The sequence below is a fragment of the Cinclus cinclus genome, chromosome 3, assembly GCF_963662255.1.
Source record: "Cinclus cinclus chromosome 3, bCinCin1.1, whole genome shotgun sequence".
In the NCBI taxonomy this organism is placed as follows: Eukaryota; Metazoa; Chordata; class Aves; order Passeriformes; family Cinclidae; genus Cinclus; species Cinclus cinclus.
Genome location: NC_085048.1, coordinates 57188555 through 57211359, shown reverse-complemented (window position 1 = coordinate 57211359; position 22805 = coordinate 57188555). Strand labels below are relative to the sequence as shown.

General features: G+C 38.0%; 1 protein-coding gene across 2 annotated transcripts in view; it reads right to left on the bottom strand.

Moving 5' to 3' along the window:
* The window catches only part of LOC134042532 (coiled-coil domain-containing protein 170-like), a 46236-nt gene that overhangs the window by 7484 nt on the left and 15947 nt on the right, over positions 1-22805 (bottom strand). Inside the window, exons 2-8 of one of the 2 annotated variants that reach the window (XM_062490033.1) lie at positions 22451-22499; positions 18960-19091; positions 15782-16038; positions 12063-12207; positions 10140-10325; positions 3431-3748; positions 467-667 (exon numbers count right to left, since the gene is read on the bottom strand). In XM_062490033.1, coding sequence (XP_062346017.1) covers positions 467-667; positions 3431-3748; positions 10140-10325; positions 12063-12207; positions 15782-16038; positions 18960-19091; positions 22451-22486 — 1275 coding nt within the window. In that variant the 5' untranslated portion in view covers positions 22487-22499. The remainder of the gene's footprint in view (positions 1-466; positions 668-3430; positions 3749-10139; positions 10326-12062; positions 12208-15781; positions 16039-18959; positions 19092-22450; positions 22500-22805) is intronic. The other variant, XM_062490032.1, reaches the window with a different exon arrangement.

Genomic DNA, 22805 nt, shown 5'->3' with positions numbered 1-22805 from the left:
ATAAAAAAGAATCAAAGAGTACAAGATCTTGAGAGATTTCAGAACAGATTACATTTTAGAGAAGGGCATAGATATGAGAGAAATTGTGACATCAGAGAATAATTGAAGGGCTTCTGATGGGGTATTGACAGGGACTTCTTTTAAGCTAGTTTTGGGGTGCAGTCTGGTCTTGAGTTTTGTTTTGGTTTTTTGGAGGGTTTTTTTGCTTGGTGCTTTTTGGTGTTGGGGTTTTTTGGTTTTGGTTTGTTTTGCTTCACAGTAATGCACTTGGAACTCAAAATCTCAGCTACATCTTCTAAATGCAATTGCTGGTCAAAGAAAAGGTATTAAATTATTGCTCCCTACATGATGTCTGACTTTGCTACTGTGCATTACTTGAAGTGCTCCAGGAGACCAAAGCAATACAATGAGTTGTGTCTCTGCCTTTAGCGACTTCTATTCAAAAGTAAATAATATGTGCAACTACTTTTTGTTTCTCAAGCTTCAAAACATCTTGCATCAGGTCTCCAGCTAATAATTCCTCTTCCAAGTGCTTCAGTTGATCGTGGACATTCTCAGAACATTTTTCAGCTTTCCTGCTCCTCTCCAGGGCTTCGTGGTACAATCTGGTCTGATCTTCCAAAGCTTTAGTCAATTTAGCTAATTGTGTTTCAAGCTGAGGCACCATCTAGGGAGCAAGCAAACCAACAAAGCATATGGGGTTAGGTGGGAAATGCTAGAAAGATGTGAAAGATAAATCAACACATTACTAAAAATAGGAAAAAGTACCTATCCTTAAAATATATGCATTTAAAAAGTCAAAAAGAAAAATCTGTAACCACCAGCAAAAAAATTGCAGAAGTGGAGACACCCAAAAGTGAACAGCAGATATTATAAATGAGTCAAATTACTAAAAGGTATTGCTATATATTAAAAAATCAATACAAAGTAATTCAGACACAAAATTTCCAAAGATGTGGACATAGCAGCAATACCTGGCAGTCAGCTGTCATTCCTTAAAATAAGACAAAGAAATCATTATTCTATGGAGGAGTTGATTAGAAAAAGCATATAAGTTATTTAGAAAATAGATGCAGCATGTAGAGGGGAATGCAGATATGGATAATTAAGTCTCAGAGGAGTTTTTCCCAATGGCAAGTGTTGAGCAGTATTAAAAAGTTGTCCTTAAAAAATAAATAGTAACAATAATTTCTGTAATCTAACCAGAGCCCAAGGATAAAGGGATAAAATCTCAAAACAAGCAACTAGAACAATAAAAAAAAAATTCTAATTCTTCACCGTTAACTTTATAACACCAGCATATAATGTAATGGATTTTAAGTTGTAAACTATTTATAAAATAAATGCTTGAAAGTATCTGGTTACACTACTGCCACATACTGAAAGGCAGTTCTATACACAAAATTTCTTGTTTCCCTCTGTCTTCTTCTTACTGTCATATGATTGTTTTTTTATATAATTCATTATATTGCGTTTGTAACTCAGTGTTCAGACACTCATCTCCAAGCAGCCTCTTCATTTTAAAGCATCTTATTGGTTCCGGTTAATAAAATGAACAGTAAGTGCCCAGAGCTCTCATTAATTTTAATGGCACTGAAGGGTTTCCAACTCAATCTGCAATTAAATACAAACAGTTTGCCCCCAACTTGCCTAAAAGCACTAAGAAATTACTGCTGCTCATACAGTAGAAAACAAACAATAATAAATCTGCAAGAACCCAGAAATATATTTTTATGCTTTTTTGCATCTCACATCACCCAGCAGGAACAGGAGCTGCAGTAACTTGTTCCCCCAGAGATGTGCTGCTGCCAGAGAACCTAGAGCCCCTGTATCAGGCTGCAGTGTGGCTGCAAGGGGGTTTTAGAAGCTTCAAAGATCCAAAAGCATGAGGAAGTGAAGGACTATACCACAGAAGCAGAGCAGAAGCTGTCATTTTATCATCCTGGAGCATCTTGGTGTAACTTTCATCCTTGTCTTAGGGACAACCCATAAGGCAGGCATTTCCTAAAACAAGGTTGCACCCTTGTTACCCAGCCATGCCTGATCCATCATCTTATGAAGGCTACATTTTTGATCCTGCAGTTCTGACCTCCACAACTTCTCATTCCTATGACTCATCCAGCTTGATCACCCAGCCTGCAAAATAAAAAGCTCCTTCCTGCTTTTTGCTTTAATGTGGCTACTGGATAATTTCAAACTACAACAATTTTACACACAACACAAAGTAGGGTAGGAGTGTGGATCTGCAGGAGGGTAGGAAGGCTCTGCAGAGGGATCTGAGCAGGCAGGATCAGTGGGCTGATACCAGTGCATGAAGTTCACCAAGGCAAAGTGCCAGGTCCAAGTGCCAGGTCCTGCCCTTGGGTCACAACATTGCTACAGGCTGGGCAGAGGGGTGGGAAGCTGCGTGGTAAAAAAGGATGTGGGGTTGCTGGTCAACAGCTGTCTGAAACTGAGCCAACTGTGTGCCCACATAGGCAAGAAGGCCAATGGCATGGGGTTTTGGTTTTGTTTTTTTTTTTTTTTAAATACTTCGCCAAAACGCACAGGATATTCTCCAGAACTATTTCCAGCCTTGGACAGAATGCAAAACCATTTGCTGCCATTAAAAACTATCACATCAGCAGGAGATGCTTGAATTTCAAAATCTGGCAAGAATATTAAAGCTGGTTTTCAGTGGCTCACTGAAAGCAGCTTTTGACTTAGTGTGTAATTTTAGTTATATAAATAGTCCTCACTGATAAAATTAATAAGTTGTTAGCAAGCAAGTGAGAAATTTCAGTGCAGTGTCAGGACACTGACATTGGTCAGGCTGCATTCTGATTCACCTTCCTCCAGAGCTGTCCCTTCTTTACCTGTGCATTCAAGCACACCTTTGCAAGCAGTACCAATCCAAATGTCTCAGGCTAGTCTTCCTTTTACCTTCTTTGCATGCTGAATAATGTTTAACTGCAAGTGTAAAAAGACATCTTTATTTTTAGTTGTAGGTTTTGAAGATTGGAGGGAAAGAAGTTGCCTGTGGCACCTCATCAATTATATCTGCTTTGAGAAAGAAGTCAGTTCTTGAAGTCACCATTGTAGCAGCAAATCCATACTTGTTTACAGGTCTCACTAAATCATAGCAACCAAACAGCCACCTTTGATGTCTGCCGGCACAGAAACCAAATCTCAATGTTGCAAGTGAAAGAACACTCCAAGTCTTTTCTTCTTAACAGCATCTATTATTAAATTAATTTCTGAACCCTTCCTGCTTAGTAGAACACAGATGCTTTCCCCCAATACCTTAAATTAATAGATAACAAAATTAAAGGTTTCTATAATTCCAAAACCTAAGCAGAAAGAATCAACACTCTACCAGATGAATAAAATGAAACAGAAACCAAAGAGAATAAATGCACACATTGGGCAAGTGCAGTAGTTGCTGTCTTACTTTTTCTTTATTCTCCTCTTTGCAATTTATTTCTTGGATCCTCTCCAAAATGGCCTTCTCAGAAGGTTTAACTATTGCAGATCCACAGCTGAGCAGGGTAGCAATTTCTTCTTTAAAAGCCTCTGAAGAGTTCTGGGCAGTCCTGGCCTCTTCTCTGCTACTCTTCAAGCTTGCATCTAACTCCCAGGAAGATTTCTTCAGATTGTGCAGTTCCTGCTTTGAGGTGTCCAAAGCTTTCTGGTTAACAGTCAGTTTCTCTTGGAGGTTTCTGATCTCCATCTCTAAAGTCTGTCTCTTTATTATAGCACTGTCAAGATCCTAAAGTGCATGAAAAATTAAACAATATTTTTAAAATCAGTTATAAACCCTCTCCACCCCACACAAATTAAATAATAACTCAGGAGCAGGTACTGCAGACAGAGAAATGAGGACTCATATTCCTCATATTTGCTCAATGTCAGGGTCTCATAGGGGAACTGCCACTGAAATTGATGAAAACCTGAAGTCTGCTGTAATCACACTAAGGACTAACTTCTTACATTGGTTTGAAAAAAAGGAATATATAAAATTTTCAGGTGAATGAAACAGATTTTTTTTATTGTAACACTATTGAAATCTTACTTTTCCATCCAGATAGTATGACCTGGAAAACAAGCAGTGAAAAAAGATGTATCACAAATAAAGCCAAAGTGCTACAACTGAGAGGGGAAAGGACAGGATAGGGTGGGATAGAATAGATTATTTCAGTTGGAAGGGACCTGCAGTGATGATCAACTCCAACTGCCTGACAATTCAGAGCTGACTGAAACAAGAGACACAATCTCCCTGAATATAGAGGTAAGAAGTGATCTCTGAGGTCAGTTTACCTGACTGTGACAAAAATTCCTGAGATTATTTACTGACAGAAATGAGAAGTGAGTGACCAGACAAAACAAGGCTTGGTTGGGAAGGAATAAAATATAGCCAATACATATGTATCTATACCAGTTGTGTATAAATATTGACCTAAAAGGTCAGAGCAGACAGAAAGAATTGTGCATCCTGACCCATGACAGCAAAACAAATGAAGTCAGAAAAAATAAAGAAACATAACATCTAAACAGAAAGAAATAAAGTACTGTGAGTCTCTCCTTTCCCCACAATACCAGTATTAAGACTGTGTACACTTACATATACAAGAAAAATATTAGCAGCAAGACCAACTAAAAGTACAGCAAAGACTAAGTCTTCATTTCTCAGGGCAACAACGTTTCATTTCTGATTGGCAACAACAAATGGGAAAGAATATTACTCCACACATGACACAAAAGGAAAGAATAATACCCATGACACAAAATTACTACCGAGGATAGAATGTTTACAGAGAGGGATTGGATTCTTCTGGAGGTCTCAGTGGTAAGTAGATGCAAAGTAAGTGGACTGATAAGAGTTAAGATTGTGAACAGTGGAGTTAAAAAACTATTCCTGGATCAGTTATGAATATGGTGATGACTCAAGGGTCCCTCAGGGTCTGTGTGTGCTTGCTGTGGAGCATAGTATTTCATTTGTATTAATGGGATACCTGCCAATCAAGCAGTTAAATCTGGGAGCATTTCTGTAGATCAGCAGGAAGGGTGACCAAAAGAAAGGAGTTTGCAGGGCATGTTTAGAAAATACATTATAAAAATATGAAACTAAAAATACTAAAATTTTTAATAGCTGGAAAAAGGCAAACATGCAAAAACATAAATAAAAACAACTCCTGTCACTTAGGAAATTATTTGTTATTACACCTTTCTGAAATAAGTTTAGAATTGTTTTGGAATCAAACGTTGTTTCTATGATTCCTTGCCAATTTCTCTTTTTCATTCTAGACAAGTCCTATTAATAGAAACTAGAAAATTCCCACCTGTGCTCAGAATATTATGGTAATTACAGCAAAGAATAGAGTCATTTATTTCAATTACAGTTTTCAGCAGTGCCTGTTTTTCCTTTCAGCAAGGCAGTGCTAAAATGGTTTGCCAGTACCAGAGAGTTTACCTAACAACCATCTTGCTAAATTGTGAACATCTGAAAACAAACAACATTTATTCAAAAGATCAATGTATAAAACAAGGAAGTGCAAGCCATCAAAGAGTGGCTGGAAAGTGTCCTGGCAGAAAAGGACCTGTGGGTGCTGGTCAACAGCAGCTGACCATGAGCCAGCTGTGTCCAGGTGGCCAAGAAGGCCAATGGCATCCTGGCCTGGATCAGCAATGGTGTGGCCAGCAGGAGCAGGGCAGGGATTGTCCCCTGTACTCTGCACTGGTGAGGTCACACCTTGAGTGCCACATCCAGTTTTGGTTCCCTCAGTTCAGGAAGGACATTGAGGACATTCAGAAGGACATCTGGTGCTGAAAAGTTTGGAGCACAGGTCTGATGAGGAGTATCTGAAGGAGCTGGGGTTGTTTAATTTGGAGAAGAGGAGGCTCAAGGGAAGCCTTACCACTCTCTACAGCTGCCTGAAAGGAGGGTGCAGCCAGGTGGGAGTCAGTTTCTTCTCCCAGTTAACAGACTATAGGAAATGACCCTGAATTGTGGCAGGGAAGGATTAGATTGTATATAGGGAAAAAAATCCTCATTAAAAGGGCTATGAAGCTCTGGAACAGTCTGCCCAGGGAAGTGGTGGAGTCACCACCCCTAGAGGTATCTGAAAGACCTGTAGATTGGGTACTTAGGCACATGGTTCAGTGGTGGACTTCACAGTGCTGGGTTAACAGTTGGACTCCATGAACATACAGTTCTTTCCCAACCTAAATAATCCCATAATTCTATTAATATCAGCATCCCACTCAGCAGCATGGCCTCAATAGACTAAAGTCACCTACACATGCACATACAACAGGAATAAGAAGGTATTGAAAAGAATGCAGGTGTTTTCCAGATTAATTACACCAGCTACACCTCCAGTTACTACTGTTGTACCATAAGATTGTAAACCAGTTTGCTCTTATCTCCTGTCTTCTCTGATGACTCAATCTGGAAATATCTGTGATGCCTGCTGAAACCTGTCTCTAATATGTATTTTCTTAATTACATTTTATAAACAAAAACAAAACAAAAAAAAAATCCAGGTTCTGAGAAACTCATTCCTGTATTTATCTGTTGGGACAAGAAAAACTAAAAATCATTTGGCTGTCTCTCCTACAATCTCAGTATTTGGGTATATTCAAAATGTAGCCATGTTTCTCAAGTTCAATCAAATTCCTTAAATAATGTTTTCATATTTTAATTAGCTTTTTCATACAATTTATTTATTTAAATAACTTTATATTGATTAAAACTACTTAGATCTATTTTATCATTACCATAACAATATAAGTCAATATTGAATACTGAAAATTATTTTCTTGGTTAATTTTGCATAGTACATGCAAATATGTTTGTATTAGTTAAAATTGCTTGTTTACACTTCAAGAATGTTCTTTCAAGATTTTGTACGGTGCACATCTTTGCAAAACAGATGTTTAAAATAACACTTCAGAGGGACATCACGAGTATTTCCAGGTTGAATCATTGGCAAAGATGTGAAACAGAAAAGACAGTTTACTAGTTCTTGTGGCTCATCTGTGGCAATGTTGTATTTAAAGTAATCTGCAAGAATATATGCATCCTCTGCTATACCTTAGATAAATACCATAGAGGAATTTATTAAATAATTTTTTAAATCTTGGTTAGAGTAAGACATTTTAGAGGACCTACAGACACTCTCAAAGAATGCTATAGTTCCCTAATTACGATTATCATAATCAGTTATCTCTCTCTGGAAATACAGAAAGAAAGTTATAGTATTCTGATTCTCAGTCTAGAAATCTAGGCAGGATTTAAAAGTTGTTTTTCTTCAAATGCAGATTTGATATCCAATGCAACCATAATAAAAGTGTGCACAATATTTACAGATTTCCAGATGCAAAAGCTTCTGATATTCTATCAGAAACATGAGAAATTCAGAAATAAATAGAAGAATATATTTAGAAATAAATAAAAATAACAGATTAGGAAAAAAGAAAACAACCACTTCTTGAATTGCTTTTTTTACTTTTATTAGTTTCAAGAATTATTGGTTTTTTTCTTTACTGCTTGATATTGTCATGCAGTGAGACTGAGAGGGGAACAGATATTATAATATCTGTTATAATATCTGATATATAAATTACTATTCACTTGTTAATGTTCCTCAAATGAAGCCCAGCTAACTGCAACAAATACTCAAGTATCAAACATGCTAAAGAATATTTTAAATATATTAACCTTAAAATGTAATTTACTGGCTTTCATTTTATCCAGTAAGCATTTTTAAATACAGGAAGCTACCTCCTCCCGGGACATAAAAAAGCATTCAATCAAGAGAAGGAATTCATAGAAGTCCTAAGGAATGGGAGTGGAGAACTACCTGGCAGTTAAAACAGGCACTTCAGAGTGGCAGGGAATGGTGTGGGGGTCAAATTTTGGTGGAGATGACTGAGAGGACTGTGCGATGGTCTCTGTACACTTAGGAAGAATTTTAAGAGAAAACTGGGGGAAATGGGCTGCCATATCAATCTGTAATACTGAAGATGGACAAAATGTTTGGCCTAGAGAGCTGTAGGCACACACAGGCAGGAGTCACTTGTACTCAGCCCTTGCTGGATAAATTCAGCTACAGGCAACTTCATTAAGTCTAGAAAACAGCCCAGAAACTCATAGCCAAGTATGAGTCTTCTGGCACAGGAGCAGTATGGATTTCTGCTTCCCACCTTGACAGGGGAGCGTGTCACAACACATGCAACTCTGTTCATGTGCTTAAACTCTGGAGCATGAAGTACATGGCAAAGTCAGACTGACTTTATGCCACTGGTACCCCTCCTGCAACCCGAGTCAGACATCCATCAGGGGAACAGGGGATCCCACACTTCACACTTTACATGTGAGGATTTAAAGCATTTTTTGGGTTTTTTTTTTCTTTCTTTTTCAGTACTGAACTTCTTCATATGCTTTCATGAACATGAAACCTTCTCAGCAGATTTACTCAGTGTCTGCAAATGTAAGTCACTAAACTGAAATTGCACTGGAGGAATCTGCAGTCTCTGTGCAGATGGGGTTTTTCAAAGGCAATGCTTTTGAAAGGCAATGCTAATAATTTAGAAAGACATTTCTGTAAAATTGGTTAAATAAATTATGTATTTGGCACATGGAAAATAATGATAGGAAAATATTTTTCAGAAAACTAGCTCAACTTGGTAAATGCTTTTGCAGTTAGAGCAAACTTGAAAAACAAGACACAAATGAAGCCCTGATCTTGGTTTAAAACATCTTCTGATTTTGGCTTACTGAGTAAACTACACTGTGCTCTTCCTCACACACCTGTGTTTGAAGTGAAGCATGAAAAACAAAATGTTCTCAAAAAGGACCTGTAAGTTTTTGGTGCAGGTTTTCTCTGTTTCATTGAGTCTCAGAAAATTGTACACAGCTTGGTTAAGAACTATTTTCAGCAGTAAGTAAAATTTATGACCCTTGTGGTACTTACATTTATCTTCCCCACAAATTCTTTCTTCTCCAGAGCACACTGCCAGCTATTTCTCATCTCCTAAGTATTTTGCTTACAACCGAATCAGAACACTGTATCCTTTAGAAGTGTATGGTGGGTGTCTCTTCTTCAGGAAAAGAGAAATGCCAGGGGTGGGGAAAATGCTGTATTACTCTGGAAAACTCACTTGCACAAGGTTGCCTTGATGTTAAAAATTCCTACAAACTCAACCACACACAATCAGATACATATTTGGCAGCTTAAGTTTCTTATTTTCTCACGTTCCAGCCATCAGCTTTAACCACACAGTTTCACCTGCAGGAAATCATCATTCTGGCTTCACTGAACTGCTTCCTTTCCACATCACTCAAAGTGCAAAGCATTAAGGAAAACTGCTACAGAAATGCACTTTGTTCATCCATCCTTTGAAATGTGAAAACACTTAATGGAGAGTTCTTCAGGAGCAATTCAATCCTTAAATAACATCCTTTTCCTTCACAAGTCATAGCTAGGTGAATTTGGTGAATACTTGACTTAAAACTTAACTTACATTTCTCATCTGGCCATCCTTCCTGCTGCTTCCCAACAGTGAAACAGTGCTTTCCTGCAAGAGCCATCCTACTGCCTGCAACTTTTTGGGTATGAGCCAATGGTTATGAAATATAAATTTATAAAGCAGTGAAAAGATAATCTAGGGTGTATGGAAGCCAAGACACTTTACCATCCAGTGCCTTAAGAGAAAGAATAGTGTCTTTTCAATTCCTTTCCATTTTTCATTAGAATTTTTGAAAAACTGAGTAGAAAAATTAACAGATATTAACAATATACACACTCATTTATTTACATGATCGTGCAAGCACAAAGGCTACAACACTAAGAAGAAAGCAAAAATAGAAATTTGCAGACAGCATTGAAAGACATTGCATCTGCCTCAGATCTACTTTACAAAATTTTTTTGTTTAATCTTCATATCTCCTTTTCAAGAAGTTGCAAATAACCTTAGGAAAATGTCCTTTTCAGGACATTTTAGGACTTAGGAAAGTCCTAAAGGAAAGGACTTAGGACCAAATCAACATAATTTTTTCAGAAGCATTTTTTCTCATGCAATTCCTACTGAAAATTAATTTGAAATTTCCAGAAAATATTTGAAAACCAGACAAGCATACAAGCAACGCAATTATGTACCTTACTAAGCTTTTCCATGTCTTGGTAGTATCCTGCTGCCTTTTCCTGCTCCTTGGCCACTTCTGAAACTAGTCTCATGATAGTTTCTCTGTTAGCTTTAGACTCCATCTCATGGACATTCACAGCTTCTTGAAGAGCAGCAACCTGGTCTTTTAGAGTCACATTTTCTTTACAGATTTCAGAGACCTTGAGAAATAAACCAAATGTTAGTAGCTTCTTAGAAGCTCTTAACAATTAATAATATTCATCCCAGTTATACCTGCTCCTAATCATGCCAATAAAAACTCAGTGTTCCTGGTGACCCCAGGCCAGACTTATAATTGCACTCTACTGCTCCTTTAGAAAAGGAGTAGTAAGACAGTTAAAATCATAGAATCATATTCTCGCTATAAACCCCTGCCCAGCATAATGTGATTCAGATCTACTCCTGCACAGACTTTATGATGCATTAAACAGGTGGAGAGCTACTGCTGCTGCAGACCCATGCTTGACATGAAGCAGGTCAGAAAACAGACCATGCAGCTACTTCATGTGAAAAGCAAACCATTTCAGCCTGGCTTTTTAAAGATGTGTGCCTTTCATTTGGAACAAGAGAGCTGCAATTCCTGCTTGAAATTTTTTAAGTACGAGAGGCTTGAGTTAGTAACAGATATTTCATGAGCACATTCAAGGGCAGGGCCAAATACCTGGTGCGCTGCCATTTTGAGCAGCCAACACCTTGGAAAAAAAAAAAGAGTCCCTTCCAGGAAGATTCTAGGGCTGTTTTGGTACGCTATGCTATTCCCCATCAGTGGAATGTGGGCACCTCAAAGACTGAGCAAAAAATGTACCCTGATTCCTACTGGCAAGAGGTGTTAAGACTAAAACAGATCAATTCTGTCTTAAATAAAACCAAAATGTGGAATAGAGGCTAAATAGATGTGCCAAAACCCCAGAAAAAATAGTTGCTATGGTTTCCTGAGGCACAGCTTTCAGCACAAATTAGATTTCCCAACTATATTTATTACTACCTTGTTAAAAGACATGAAGGTATGTTTTTTAAAGCTCTAATTATTAACTTATTAATTAATGAAGTGTGCAAGAGTGCATCGTATGACAACTTTTTTTTGAGCATATCTTAAAAATTCAATGTGCTTGCAATATTATGTAATATTATGAGGGCGTACACTTACTGTGATACATACCTAGATAATCTTGATTTATTAGGACGGTAATCATACAATGACATTAACATAATGAAAAAGAATTTCCCCCAATACCTATTGTGCTCCAAAGTGAAGAAAAATAGAGATCAAAGAGCAGACAGAAAATGAGTGAAATGCATAAAATTAGAATTAAAAAAAAAAAGTCTTTCAGCAGCATTGATAGATGTTCAAAAAACATGCAAACAATTTTCTTTTCCTAAATGGAAGCTTAGTTTTTGGAACTTCAGACATAATCTGAAGAGAAATAATAATTTTTTTATATTAAGTCTCAGAAATACCATAAAGTTATTTACATTATTTTATTGCAGGCCTCAGTAAGGGTTGTTTTAGGAAATGCCATTTCAGATCTTTGTAATTAATGGTATGTCAGCTCAAGATAAGAGTTAAGATCTAGTGCTACAGTTCATACATCACCTATTGACCCCCATGTTAGTGTTTTAAGGGAAGCTTTTAACCAAGTATCTAATCAGGGCTGTATGTGGGAACTGCATGCTGATAAATTATTTATGCAGATAAGAACAGACTGAGTTCACTGAGGCCTATTAGTGTTCAGCACCTTTGAAAATTAGCCCAGTATGAAAGAAAGATGTCTTTAAATGAGAGCACTGTCTGCAAACCATAATTAAATACAAAGATTTGTATCATTTGCTTTACTTCTGTGATAACTAAATGTTTTTCTATTAAATCATTGTAGAGAAACATTTGCCTACACAATCACCTTTGATGTTAAATGTTCCTGTGGTTTCTCTTTTTCTCTGATGTCTATGTCCAAGAATCCAGAAAGATGTGCAAGGAGCTCTTCATAGCTTTTGCTGAGTTTGGAAGCCTGAGTCACGGTTTCTTCACACTCATTCAAATGTTTACTAATCAGACAGAAAAAAATATGCACATCAGGATGAATGTTCCCTGAAAAATAGTTCTAGGTAAAATACATTATCCCAGTTAAATTATCCTAGACTATTGCTAGCTTCTGCATACCACCAAATGAATTTTAAAAGTTGCATTTAATTCTCTATATCTGTTATTTAATACATATAATTTTTGCTGTTGCCTTATGTGTAAACTTTTCTTCATCTTTGTTTTGATTAAGACTTCAAAAAATCTATGATCCCAATCTCATTCTCAGCACAAAATTTGAATAAAGCACAAGAACTAAGTGAGATGAATAAATAGTGCCCTCAAGATACTACAAGTGGAAAGTGCAGGCGAAAGTTTAGAAAAAGTGATGGGGAGAGAGTGATCAACTCTTAGCACAAATATGTGAAAAGCACTTCCCATCCCCTCTCTGAAGAAACTGACAGAGATTATTAACAAACTTCAAGTAAAGAGAAGCCTTTCTGGACAATGGAAGTGTAAGACATCCAGAGTACCTGTGAAGGGAAGTTTATCAGAAAAAGCAGAGGTGGGAGACACTACTTTGAAGCTGTTTTGAAGCACTGTGCATGAAAGGGATGCATTTAAAAAGACAGCATCTAGGGGCTATCAAAGATATGAAGAAAAGGGAGCTTTTTGTCAGCAATTTCACCACTCAACAGGTGCAGATGCATATCCCAAATGAAATGTATTTTCAGCCTTAAGAGCAGGTGTCAGTTTGTACTGTACAAGAACAACCAACCAAATAAACTAACAGTGAGTTTAACTCATTAGTATAAATGTAGTTAGATTCCTTCCCTTGCCAGGGACAAGGATGGGTCCAGCACACAAAAACGACCACAGTCTGATTCGGCAGGAAAAACAGAAAAAAATCTTGTTCAAGATGGTGAAACACACATCACTTATGAAAAACTAAAAAGAAACAGGGTAGCAAAACCAGTGGACCAAGCACAGCTCAAAACAAGCACTAATGTAATCCAAATGTTAACTCCAACACTTCTCAGTAACACCCACAACTGAGGAACCCAGTAGCAGAGTGCCAGACATGGTAGACTGGGAGTGGTAAATTTGCAAGACAAGCCATTGTGCTTCCATTTGAAAAACACAGTTCTTTCTAAAGCAAGTTCTTCACTCTAGAATAAATCAAGACCTGAGGTGTAACCAAATGCATGTCTAGGGCAAATATTTTATTAAAACTTATTTGCTTCTCAGAACATAACACTATTATCAATTTCCAAGGTGGTTTTCACAGTAGTCATTGCTGGACTTGTTCTTTTCCATTTCTGATTTCTTCCTTTCTAAGCTGACAATCAAACAGAGCATCATTCCATAACCAAAGAGCCCACGAGACTCCAGGGGGAGATGCACAGTGAGTGCAAACACAGTGCATTGAATGAATGCTTAGAAATCAGTAAGCAAAACGGTCCATTGAAAAGATTTAACATGTAACCTTAGGAGGGAGATCAGCACAGCTGCTGAAAATGCTGCAAAGTGAAAGAGAGTGGCATAATAACAGAGAGGAATGGAAAACATTCATTATTGCTCTGGACACACTGAGGGCAGTTCCAGATCTTATTGCACAGCACACACCATGAGCCAAAAGAGCTCTGCCTTCTGCAGCAGACACTGTCCCTCAGAACACAAGCACCCTCACAGCTTCCTCACCTCTGGGCACTTTCCTTTCCTCTGCAGCCCCAACAAAACTAAGCCATGAGATGATTGCTAAACTATAGTTGTGAGGAGGGATATGTCAGAAGTGAAAAAGTACTTGGCTCAAATATGCCATATATGCATGCCTGTATGTCAGAATGTGATATAAGATTGACCACCAACCCCACAACTGTTCTGTGGCTCTAAAAATTGAGGTATCTGCTCAAAAAACCATGCCTGAAAGAAATCAAGAAATCTGAAGTACAAAGTACTCACTTGATAACTTTACGAACCATCTAATTACCAGCAGCAGGGCTGTAAAGGTGTGAGCACCTAGAAAATAGGCAGTGAGGTGCAAGAAAGTAGAACACAGCTTTTTCACAGTTTTGCTAGCTCTTCAGAACTAATGAGCAAAGAGAAGGGAAGGAAAAAGAAGAAGAAAAAAGCTTTTGACAGTTCACACTTTAAAAATACCATGGCAATAGACATGTTGAGTAGAAAAGCACCATTTTCAACAGGAGAGGTGTACATCCTGGAAACCAATCATAGAATTCACCAAACATTTCTTACTATATCCCCAAGGTACAGAATGCAAATATGCACTTCATGCATGCTGGCTTGCTCTCCTCTTTCATTAGTGGTTTTCAGTGAAAATCTTTTTTGACACCTAATTAGGACTAGTCATGGGCCAAGTACTACCAGGATGGCCAGACTAAGTGACTGAAGTTCACTGAGTCAACACACTGGTTAGTATGAAGTGACACACACTAGCTCAGGACAGCAAAAAGCTTTGGAAGCAAACATTGCACATTCATGAGCAATCCAACACGTTTGTTCCTTCCAAACGAGCAGACTCACTATCCCAGTAGTCCCACCTGGCACAGTCCAGGTGCCCAGTGAACCAGATCTGGGATTTGTAGAGGTGGAAATCGAGCTTTTTATTTTGCTCACTTCTCTCTTGGAGCAGTCCCCTGGTCCTGATCACCATGCATCCACACAAACAGAATTGCTTACGCAAATGTTGCACAACAAAAAGAGCAGCCAGGACTGCTCTGGGAGTGACAGCAGAGATTTATGCCCAAAAAAATTGATTGCATCACTATGACAGGTGAGTATGAAACACACTATTCCAGAAGTTTTCTCCCACCGAATTAGTCAAGCAAACAGGACAGGAGTTTTTTCTTCCCTCTTCTCCTCTTCTTTTTTTTTTTCCCCTACCAGAAATAGCATTTTAGAGAATTGTAACAGCCATTATATAAGACTGCACTCTCCAATCAGGGCTTTTGGCAAATCAGCTGGTAATAAACAAGTGCACTTCAATGATTTTTCTCTAAGTTTTAAAATGACTTAATTTTTCCCTTTTAACGCATAAAACCTGGCAGAGCTGTGCAAAATACTAATTTGGGAAATATAGGTGTTTGGTACTCACCTTGCTCTTGAGTAGACAGATTTGATAGAGTCACAAATATTAGTGTGATAATGGGCAGAAAAATCCATTATAAAAGTCTAGGTGTCTATAAATATGACTGACACTGATTTTGGAATTTAAGAATATTTTCATACCAACCAATTTTGCTATGAGTCTCTATCCCATAGAACTGAAACATGAGCAATTATGTAGAACTGACAGATCAGTGCTCTGATACACCATGCTAAGAACAGTACAGTTAAAGGATACTATCTTTTATAAGTTTGATGCACTTCACCTTCAAAGTACAAAACATTCAAACCTCCATGTATGGACCAACAACTCAAAACAAAATTCAAATTTCAACACCTTCCACCCACTCAGGTACTGTAACAGAATTCAGAACTGCAATAAAATCTATCCACCAAGTTATTTTTCTGTATTGACAACTGTACCATTCCATCATCACCCCCCAAAAAGTTGGTTTTTTCTCACGTGACTCTTACTTAAGTTTGGCACTTTTCTCATGAAGCTCCTCCTTCAGCTCCAAATTCTCCTTATATGCTGCCTGAGCTGTCAGCTCAGCCTGGCTTTTAGAAGCAGCCAGCACACACAGCTTTTCTTCCATCTCCTGGATCCGTGTTTGCAAAGACAGGAGGCGAGACATCAGTCTAGCACTGCTTTCCTTATAGCTTTCAGCTTCAGCCTTCAGCTCTTGAAAAGAAGCTTCTTTAGAGATCATGCTCGACCTCAGTTTAAGAAGCTATGGATAGAAAAGGAGAAAATGAATGAAGAAGTATTCCCAGCCTGAAATAATGTGACTGTATTACAAGCTAGCAACAAGAAAAACATTTCTATCACTACAGGGCTGTGTATAAGGACACCACTTTACTTTTTTCTTTGACTAGGAAAAAGCAATGGAAGTGGTTCGCAAAAACAAAAACTGCTGCTGGGTAACAGAACACAACTTTTCAAGATAACATCTTACAGGAAGAAAAGCTTATTTACCAAGTCAGAACTTAGGAGAAGTCTAACTTAAGTTCTGCTGCACAACCTTAACTCATGTCTCATATGTACCTGCATTACAGCAAAGTTATTAACATCTCTATTCCTTCTTTTTTGCCTGCTGCCTGCCTGTTTCCAAACCTGGTGCTCAATTCTACAAATAATCTAGAGCTGTGGGGAGTTGTAACAGCAAAGTATCCTGCTGTATGAATGTGGAGCCTTGTGATGTTTTGAGGCATATTCAGAGGCAAGCACATTTTTGGAGCATTGTATGGTAGGCATCCTCTCCTCATCTTATGCAAATAGTTATTTTTGGGTATGATAATCCAATGAAATATAGCTATATTTACACAGAAACAGCAACAGAGCCTTTTAAGGAAGGGTAAGAAGAGGAAAACCACCTTCAAATGTTAAAGACCTCTTACAGGGATGATGTTAGAGCTTTCCAAGAGTTCATGGAGTTCAGCAGATTTTCCTCTCTCTTTTCCTTAAAAATACCATTTTCCATTGAACTACTTCTGCTAGAAGCTTCTCTAGGAGATTGCACTTGAGGGAGACTCACCAGGCAAACAAAATTTTAATGTGTTTTTTTGTTATTAGGAAAAAGTAATTTAAAGTGGACTTTTTGTCTCAAGAAATATTAAGGCATATTTCAGCATTCCTGACAATTCCAAATAAAAGCAGCAAGATGCAATTTGAAGGACTTCTGTCCTATAACATAAAATTAACAGGCAAATAATTTGGCCAAGTTAACTGCTCTTTATGGTCAGTGACAGAACTTCTAAATTGTGGCAAACATTTAAAGGCAAAAATATTGAAGACATTAAACTGTAATCCAGGACAATGGGAAATTCACATCTCTGTTGGAGTCTTTCAGTATGACCAAACCCAAGATACTCAGAGAAATCTGAGAGGCCAGTGAGCCAAGAGAACAGCAACTGCCTTGGAAAAGGGAGCTCCTTCTGCTTCTCCTCTTTCCAGCCAGGCACGCCTGTCCTCTCCCTCGCATCAGCTCTGTGTTTGTCTGCCTCCCCCACAAACAACTTAAATAACAACTGATGGAAAATATTTCACTTCTTCTCTCACAGAGGAGAAAGAGAATCACAGAGCAAAGGCTAACAGAGAGCAATCAGGAAGGAGGATCGCTCCTGCAGCAGCAGCAGCACAGCCTTCAATAATCTTACGCTTCACAAGCAAGCACTGGCTTATCAGACACTGGAGCAGCACTGAGTTCCAGAAAAGCAGCTGGGCTTTAGCCCGGGTCCATGGGTTTCATTTCCATACTCCACCCTCTTCTTTGTGCTAGAAGAAATACTTATATGGCTACAAGGTGAAATAAGATTGGGAAACTGATCTGGCTAAAGAGCAACTCAGAAGGAAAGGAATTACTTTTGAAATGCATGGACACAACAGTGCACCGTAAGAAGTACACCTACGTGTGTGCCAGCACAAGGGGTGGGGCAGTGTGGGGAAGGAAATGAGCAGCTGAAGGAACAATAGCATTGCTTTGCTTGGCAGCTGGACCAAACTATGGTATCTTAGAGTGTTCATAACCTTAACATTTCTCTGTGGTTCAACTCCCCATGTGATATTTTTTTTGTCTGTCCGTTGCCTTTGTGGTCAGTTCCAATAGCAGAAGAAGCAAGAATAATCCCGTATCATGAGTTTTACAGAGCACTCAGCAGAACAAGGCTCTGACCTCAGCTAGGTCATGAAGGTCTTTATTAACAAGAGCATGAACAGCTGCTTTTTTGACTATGCTTTTGCAAGCACTGTCTTGAAAAACCTATAAATCAGTCAGACATTCTGGCAATAAAGTCATTCAACATTTCCAGTAATAAATTCTTCGTATGAGAACATTATATTCTGTATGGCTTCTTAAAATTTAAATTTAAAGCTGGATAAATGTTAAATGTAGGGGAACCCTGCAGTAACTTCAGGATCAAGTGATCAAATTAAACCTCACACACTTATGCCTGTAGTTCTGTATGTGAACAAATGCAAGCATTTCATGTCTTCTAAAGGCAAATTTTACTTCACTTTAAAACTGACCACTGCCAACATTGTTGACTTCAATCAAATCAATTTTAACCAGTTATATGTTAAAAAAAAATTACTTGTGGAAATAAGGCAGCTCTAAAAATAATCCTGTAATAAATCCTCTCCTGAGAAACACCACCTACACAGCAGGAAAAGTAGAAAAAGTACATGTATGTGTTCTTCAGCCTCTTTAGCTACAATCAACCTCATCAGCACAAACACAATTTCACTAGTGATGAAAGCAGAGCAAATCTGGTGAGCTATAACTTGAATAAAAGGGAGAAAATTAGTAAAGATGAGCACCTAGATCTTAGCTCACCAGAAAGAAGAGGAAGATATCTATCTGAATGTTTATACAGCCACAATTTAACTCATTTTCAGGTTTAACATAAAAATATTACATTTAGATGATAATAAAAAGCTACACTGCTTCAAATCGTCCAAATACAAACTTATAATCAGTTTTTGATCACAGAAGGAAGAAAAGCAAAAATCACACAGACTTTCTAAAATGAAAAACCCAGAAGTTCTACAGCAAAAGCAAGTTTTGGACTTTCTGCAAGCTTTCTATTCTCTACATAAGGTGACTGCAGAATATTGTCAGGTTTGGAGAAGGATTTGAAATTATTTTAGATGTACCTCTGACTGGGCACAGTCATACTTCACTGAAAGTGCTGCAAGTTCACTTTGAGCAGTTTCGGCTGCAGCTCGGTAGTGATTCATCTGCTCTCTAGTGATGGGAATTTCCAAAAGAACGCGATCATGAGATTCCTGTGAAGACATAATGACGACAAAACCATTAGACAACACATTTTTTGAACATTTTTTTCTTCAGTGCTTTTTTGTTTAAGCTGCTCAAGGGCATTACTCCAAATGTTCCCAACAATTATTCCCAGAGTAACACACACTTACTGAAAAATTGGTTAAACAGTCACTTTTCTACAAGTCACCACTTCCATCTCCAAGTTCAGCCACCAACATCAGTGCTAAAGTAAGATAGTCCCCCTCAACAATCACATGACCTTCCATTGTTTTCAGCTCTGGGTATTTCCAGCAGTTTCTATATATTTAGTAACATTCAAAAGGTCCCTTTTCTACAAACTTACCCAGTCACTCTTTCAGCCTGCATAAACTTTAACCCAAAGGGAATCCTCAGGGGTCTCTTACACAAAGAATCACTTTGGGTTTTAGACTTCAGTTATACTGCACATGCCCTTATTTTTCGTCAGAAGAAATGTTGAAAAAAAAGCAATGGGTATCCATCTTCTCTGTGCTACTCATGATTTTTCAGATTTCTATCATATCTCTCCACAGACCCTCTACCAGGTTGAAGAGCCCATGCCTAGCCAGAGGCTTGTATCTGCTCCTCCAAGTCACTTTCTGGCTTGCCATTTTCTTTTTTACTTCTAACCTTTCAAGGTTAGAGGTCCTTTTGAACTCAATCACTTGGGCACAACTTCAGCTTCCTGACTGATGCTTTCTCATCCCCAGCCATAATCATAATGACTTCCTTTCATTCTTTTTCAAGTCCTGATTCCATGGCAAGCACTGCCTCTGTCTTTCTAGTGCAGTCTCCTTCACATCATTTGTACAACCCTTTCAGCTGTGCCCTTTAGATTCTATAGTAGGCTTTCTCCTTTTTGTGGTGTTCTGCTCTTCTGCAGTAGAGCAGGAATGTGCTGGATTTCTTGGCCTTTATTACTTAAGTCTTCCAAGATTAAAATTCAAACCTGAAGTCTTGGTAGAGTTTCAATAGACAGAACATTTGTTTTTTTTTTCTTTTTTCAATCAATAGTAAGTAAAAACAATGAAATGTAACCTCTTCAGAACAGAACCACATTTAGGTTATGTTGGGAGCATACATGGCAGAGAGCAGAACATAAGATTTGTTTTCCATCAGCTCTCATACAGGATTGAAACAAAACTTCAATCCTGGTACATTTGGGTATGAATTAGAAAATCCAAAACAATCCCAGATAATGACTGGTGTTGGAAAAAGGCATTGCAATGGAGACACAGACATCTTCTCTTCATGCTTTTCTACATCAGCATCAATTTCCAGGCTGAGATAAATTACAAGGTCAGCCCCTACCCCGTCCAAATAGGGAAAAAAAAAAACTGAAGAGCTTTCCAAATATGTGAACAACTAGTAAAATAAGCATTTATCATGTAACACACAGAGAAATCCCTGAGGAAAAAAGAAAAACTACTGATTTAGACTGCAACAGAAGATAAATCACCTTGGATTAGTTGCTGTAATATCACCAACTCTAATCTTTCTTCCCTGTGCTAGTTGACACTGGATTAGACCCATCAAGTTTAATTGCATTCATCTCCTTCAAAGACTCTCAGCTGCTCTTCCACAAAGGAGTTGCCACTCTCATCAAGCCAGACTGACACATGCAGAAAACTCAGGGCCACAAAGAACACAGCACATAATCTTGGAGATAAAAGGGCTGCTAATTTTCTCAACACTTTATCACTGTTCTGAGGGAGTGAGGGAAAGCATGTGCCATCTCCTCACTGTTTTTGTCTTACCTTTGCTTCACTCCACTTGTTTCACACGTACAACCACATGAAATTATTTAATGTAGAGGGCATTTTTCTCATTCTGTAATACACCAGGGCTCGAAAACCATGGATGGAGATTGCAAACAGTAACACTGGGCACGCTGGTTATATATGTTATTACATCTGTAATACTGCATGAATGTAGGTTTTTCCTTTTCTTCCCTAAAAAAGCACAACTTAAGACTTCACAGAAAGGGGTATGTCTCAAAACTGGTGAAATAAATGCATTTCAGAGTATAGCTGAAGAAAAAAGTCCCCATTCAGCAGCAATAATCAATGCAACAGCTTTAGAGCTGAAACTTCCAAAATCTGTCTTTTTCATACAAACTAGATTTTTAAATGATGAGCACTTTAAAGATGCATCTACACATCCAGAAGGATTTCAAAGACATTTAGGTTTTCAAATGAAGCCAGGTGTCAATGGGAATTGCAGTTCAACTCATCTATAGTCTTAGTGAGTCTTACAGAGGCAGATTTCTGTGTCCTCCAGTGCCTTAGTAAATAAAAAACTAATCCTGGTGGCAACACACTAGGAAAGTTGGTATTATCATCATACTTTTACCAGGAAACATGCATGTTCTACAACTAACAGTTTTCTATATTTCTGTGAGTTGCCATCAGCCAGTCACAAGTCTGATCTTTAATCAGACCTATCAGACAACTCAATAAAATTGGCATGACTTTACTAGAGGGGTAAAATTTGTAATGCAGGTGTGGCACTTTTCTATCTGTGGAAAAAAATTCAGATTTTTAATGTGTTGTGAGTACAATGTAATCTATACTGATTTTTTTCTATAGGAAAATAGAATTAATGAAGTGTTAAAAGAATTAGAAAGAGTAGACAGAAGAAATCTTAATATATTAATACTAATTCAGCTCTAAATAACCTAGGTTTTGGGTGTTTCTCCCACTCACATTATTAACTTTTTTGATCTCTTTCCACTTACCTGCAAGAAAACAAAGCTTTCATCTAACTTCGTATGCTAAATAGAAGCTAAGCCTATATTTACACTACTTAAGAGAAATATTTACTTGGACCTTCAGTTTTATTAGTAATAGGTGTTCTTTAGAAGATCAACAATATATAGTGATTTTTGTTATTGTTGACCATTTTTGTTTTGACTTTTTTACCAAATAGTTGCCTTTACCTCCCTGGAATCCAGCCTTTGGTTGGAAAACTTCATTTGATACAGGAACAACAAAACTACAACAACATTCAGTAGTTTTATACCTATCCATGTACTTTGAAATCAGCCAACTGTTAAAGTCACTCACTCCCACTCTGCATTTGGCAGCTTCGTTTTTATTTCCTGCTCTGTTTCTTATTTCAGTGCGGCCAAAAAGCACTACCACTGCCATTGCCTGCACACAGCCCAGACCCCTTTCCTAAAACACATAATTTTAAAAAAATCTTTTTTGAAACAGAAAGCCCTCAGTAGGCATTTAAGCACCCATCACCACCCTGAGTGACTTGTCAATGCAGTGCTGTAGACTGTACTCAGGGCAGGGATTTCTTCTTCCCATTCCCAAAGGACCTAAACACATTGGGGTTGACATACCAAAAATGATGACTCACAAACCTTTGTTGACTTCATTCTTCCTTTGCTTCTACAGAACAAGTGGAGGGAAAGAGTGAAGAAAGGTTCAAAATTTAATAGATTTGTAATATGATGGCACATTATATTATTTTTTCACAGATATGCTTTACTAAACTGTATCACAGGTTACCATCAGCAAAGTTGGGCATGAAAGAGAACACCATGGGAAAGTTTCTCTAGTAGCCTATGAGCTCTGATTGTCTCCACAGTATTCAAACACACATCTAACCAAAATTGGCACCTTTCTGCTGACTTATCCAGGATACATTCACCAGTTCAGCTACACAGTCAGCCTTCATGCAGTGATTGCTTCCTT